This window comes from Pelophylax lessonae (genome assembly GCF_965119305.1).
Source record: "Pelophylax lessonae genome assembly, chromosome: 4".
NCBI lineage: Eukaryota > Metazoa > Chordata > Amphibia > Anura > Ranidae > Pelophylax > Pelophylax lessonae.
The window spans coordinates 656,507,554-656,512,029 of NC_138771.1; the positions used below are offsets into that span (position 1 = coordinate 656,507,554).

The following is a 4,476-nucleotide window of genomic DNA, read 5'->3' on the forward strand; positions in this document are numbered from 1 at the left end:
ACAGAGGAACAATGGACCAGGTTTGGCTCAGTCTCCTTTAAATATTTTCAGGAATTAAATGTATTGGATGGGATTTTTGAAGGTTTTCTGTAAAGAGAAATCACTCAGGTCATTTTTTTTATTATTTAATTATAGTTATAATGCAATTAATGTCCCATAATACAATTATGACACTTTGGACCAATTGACAGAATCTCCCGTCTTGTGAATGAGATCCACAGCCACCAACAGGAAACAAATGAGCACACGTTGGATCAGTAGCACCTGGAAAAGTAGGCCATCTAGTGGCGGGTCACTGCACTGCACCCACATCCAGGTTGGCTATCCTCCCTCCCTTGTTTGACAGGCCAGAGCCAAGTTCCACCACAACGAACGAAGAGCAGCCGCCACTGCCCGGGCCGGTACAGCATGCCGTCAGCATGTATGCAGAGCTCCCTTCACTCCTCCTCCGCTCGGTACACACGGATGTGGATGGCGGAGTTGTTCCTGCTCCGGGTGCCCGGCTCTGCGTCTTCTCCTCCCTCGGGCTCCAAGTCGTCAGTGAGCTCCACGGTGGAGGTACTGGCGGAGATAAGGAGGGCCTCGGGCGCCGACAGCTGAAGTTGTAGTGCCAGGTTAATGGCCCGACCGATGGCGAGGCCCAGTCCGTGAACCCTCACCTCCTTCTGACCCCCGGCGCCCAAGAGACGGCGGCATCGAGCCAGCTGGGCGCGGAAGTCAGTCTTTGTGTTCACGTAGATGTCGTTGGCACTGCGAGGTGGCCGGGCGGCCGGCCGGCGTCGGTGAGGGAGGCGTTCAAGGCGAGAAGTCTGCTCAGCCATTTCCTGAGAAGAAGAAATAAAAGAGAAAATGTCATCAAGTAAAAAATTGCAGTCTGTTGGTGCAGAATACACATACAGATCAGCTATAAGGATTCATTTACCACCACCAGACCACGGCCCGCTACCGGGGTCCTGCTGGGCATTGAGACCTTGTCTGTCCTGAGAGCTACACTATAGCGTTTGGAGCAGATAAGGGCCTTGGCTCGGCAAGAGTGCTCAGTTTCGCGTTCCTGCAGGCCCCTGGCATGGTGGTGATTTGCACCGATATCAAGGAGGGCCTAGGCCACTGGGAAGCGCCCTGGCATCAAGGAGCGCCTAGGCCACCAGGAAGTCCTAAGATGATCAAAATTCTAGAAGATTGCAGTCAGACTATGCAATTGGCTTTCAGCCAGCAGGCTGTGGTCCTGTACCAGGCTCCTGGTTTCCTGTCTGCTCTGACGGGTACACTTTAGCTATTGGAGCAGATGGGGGCCACGGCTTGGCAAGAGGGCTCAGTCTTGAACCCGGTTCCTGCGGCACGCCCAATTTCGGGGGAGCTTCCTGCACCGGAGCACTCCAGATATTGGCAGGGCGCTTCCTTCATCGGGGCACACAACATATCGGGGGGCGCTTCCTGCACGGGGCACACAAGATATGGGAGGGGAGCGTTGCGCCAGGGTACTCCAGATATCAGGGGGCGCCTCACAACATAGGTGACTTAACCCCTTCACCCACTCTGTAACATACACTCTCTACCACTTCTTCCGACAGTTGTGTCCTCTCTCCTTAACCACTTCCAGACCGACCGCCGTGTATCTACGTCGGTACTTTGACAGTTATTTGACAGATAGCTGCCATAACACCAGTATTTCTGTATGCCGCTGGCGGTCCTCTTTCACATAAAAGTGGTCCGAGTGGCAGATTCGCCGGAAGAAGAGGTGCCCCCCTCCTGCCACTTCCCAACCATTTTCTCCCCTTACCGGAGACCCCCCCTCTTCTCCTCAGAGGAGCCTATCCTGCCCCCCCTCTCTTCTCCTCAGAGGAGCCTATCCTCCCCCCCTCTTCTCCTCAGAGGAGCCTATCCTTCCCCCCCTCTTCTCCTCAGAGGAGCCTATCTCCCCCCCTCTTCTCCTCAGAGGAGCCTATCCCCCCCTCTTCTCCTCAGAGGAGCCTATCCCCCCCCCTCTTCTCCTCAGAGGAGCCTATCCTCCCCCCCCTCTTCTCCTCAGAGGAGCCTATCCTTCCCCCCCCTCTTCTCCTCAGAGGAGCCTATCCTTCCCCCCCCTCTTCTCCTCAGAGGAGCCTATCCTTCCCCCCCCCTCTTCTCCTCAGAGGAGCCTATCCTCCCCCCCTCTTCTCCTCAGAGGAGCCTATCCCCCCCCCCCTCTTCTCCTCAGAGGAGCCTATTCTTCCCCCCCTCTTCTCCTCAGAGGAGCATATCCTTCCCCCCCTCTTCTCCTCAGAGGAGCCTATCCTTCCCCCCCCTCTTCTCCTCAGAGGAGCCTATCCTTCCCCCCCCTCTTCTCCTGAGAGGAGCCTATCCTCCCCCCCTCTTCTCCTCAGAGGAGCCTTTCCCCCCCCCTCTTCTCCTCAGAGGAGCCTATCCTTTCCCCCCCTCTTCTCCTCAGAGGAGCCTATCCTTTCCCCCCCTCTTCTCCTCAGAGGAGCCTATCCTTTCCCCCCCCCTCTTCTCCTCAGAGGAGCCTATCCTTTCCCCCCCCTCTTCTCCTCAGAGGAGCCTATCCTTTCCCCCCCCTCTTCTCCTCAGAGGAGCCTATCCTTCCCCCCCTCTTCTCCTCAGAGGAGCCTATCCTTCCCCCCCTCTTCTCCTCAGAGGAGCCTATCCTTCCCCCCCTCTTCTCCTCAGAGGAGCCTATCCTCCCCCCCCCCTCTTCTCCTCAGAGGAGCCTATCCTTCCCCCCCTCTTCTCCTCAGAGGAGCCTATCCTGCCCCCCCCTCTTCTCCTCAGAGGAGCCTATCCTGCCCCCCCCTCTTCTCCTCAGAGGAGCCTATCCTGCCCCCCCCTCTTCTCCTCAGAGGAGCCTATCCCCCCCCCTCTTCTCCTCAGAGGAGCCTATCCTCCCCCCCCCTCTTCTCCTCAGAGGAGCTTATCCCCCCCCCTCTTCTCCTCAGAGGAGCCTATCCTCCCCCCCCCCTCTTCTCCTCAAAGGAGCCTATCCTGCCCCCCCCCCCCCCAACAACTGTATTTCCAACTTTCTCCATCAGCCCATGCCCCACAGTGATTACCTTTTGTAACACTTGACCCTCCTTATTAGATTGTAAGCTCTCAGGATCAGGGCCCTATGACTCCTCCTGTATAGTAACTATTCTGTCTACCCTTATGTTGTAAAGCGCTGTGCAAACTGTTGGCGCTGTATAAATCCTGTATAATAATAATAGGGATCAAATAGTCAGAGAAAAAGGGAAAATTGGGGGGGGGGGCAGAAAACCAAGAATATGGGGGAGGCCATGTAATCACATCCCCATAGTCCCCGCCCCCACCAGACAATTGGTCATACATGTGTCCTGTGCCCCCCCCCCCCATATATATATATTGGGGTACATAGTACCCCTGTGTCATGGGGGTCAGGTGATGATTGCCCCCCCATACACTTTGTCTCGGTATGAGTCAGGTGACACACATTCGCCATGTTCCCCAGTCACAGGAAGCTCCCTCCCCTCCCCCACACACTGATATATACAGCACTGCAGTCTGAGGGGAGGCCGGAGGTGCCGAGACACCTCCATTCCCATCACACGTCTGTCCGGTGTACACAGCATCTCACCTATTAGCACCGCCACCGTCTACAGCCACGTGAGCCACTGCGCAGGCGCCCTAGTCAACCGCGCTAGCCAATCGGAGCCAACTGCAGGGACACACCCACCTCTCATAGGAACTGGAGCTCCTGGAGACACACCCCTTCTAATATGAGCTCGACCGCAGGGACACAGCCCTTCCTTTCTAATTGGAGCTCGACCGCAGGGACACACCCCTTCCTTTCTAATTGGAGCTCGACCGCAGGGACACACCCCTTACATCTTATAGGAGGTCAGCGGCAGGGACACACCCCTTACATCTTATAGGAGGTCAGCGGCAGGGACATACCCGCTTCTTAAAAAAAATAAACACGGCTACGGGGATACACCCCTCTCCTAATAGATACTGGGGCTGCAGGGTCTCACCCCTCTTCTCTAATAGGAGCTCGCCTGCCGAGACACACCCCCTCCCCTCTCATAGGAGCGCCCCTGCCAAGACACACCCCTTCGCCTCTAATAGCAGCGCCCCTGTCGGGACACACCCCTCCCATCTAATAGGAGCTCGCCTGCCGGGACACTCCCCTCCCCTCTAATATGACTTCAGCGGCAGGGACACACCCCCTCTAATAGGAGCTCGGCTCCAGTGACACTCCTCCCCACTGTCGTTGCTACGGCGGCAGAAAGAGATCTGCGCGCGCATCAGGCGCGGTCATGTGACTGTTGTGGCGGGAAGGAGGTGGCGGCAGTCAGTGCTCCCTCTTGTGGTGATGGCGGTGGTGGGGGGATGGAGTATGAGATGTCTATGGAAGGTGTGAGGGGACAAGTTCTCAACACAGCCCTGGGCTGAAGTGTTACCATAGCAACCAACATATCCACCTTTACTGGGCCTAATGTGCAGGCCACCCAGTCTCATCCCTGA

General features: G+C 56.6%; 1 protein-coding gene across 1 annotated transcript; it reads right to left on the reverse strand.

Moving 5' to 3' along the window:
• Positions 1 to 221: 221 nt before the first annotated feature.
• On the reverse strand, positions 222 to 3,661 carry POP7 (POP7 homolog, ribonuclease P/MRP subunit). The gene is made up of 2 exons (XM_082252988.1): positions 3,587 to 3,661; positions 222 to 824 (listed from the first exon to the last, which is right to left on the reverse strand). Exon 2 carries the CDS (start codon positions 819 to 821, stop codon positions 438 to 440), a length of 384 nt encoding a protein of 127 aa, XP_082109114.1. The 5' UTR covers positions 822 to 824; positions 3,587 to 3,661; the 3' UTR covers positions 222 to 437.
• Between the last annotated feature and the right edge of the window lie 815 nt (positions 3,662 to 4,476).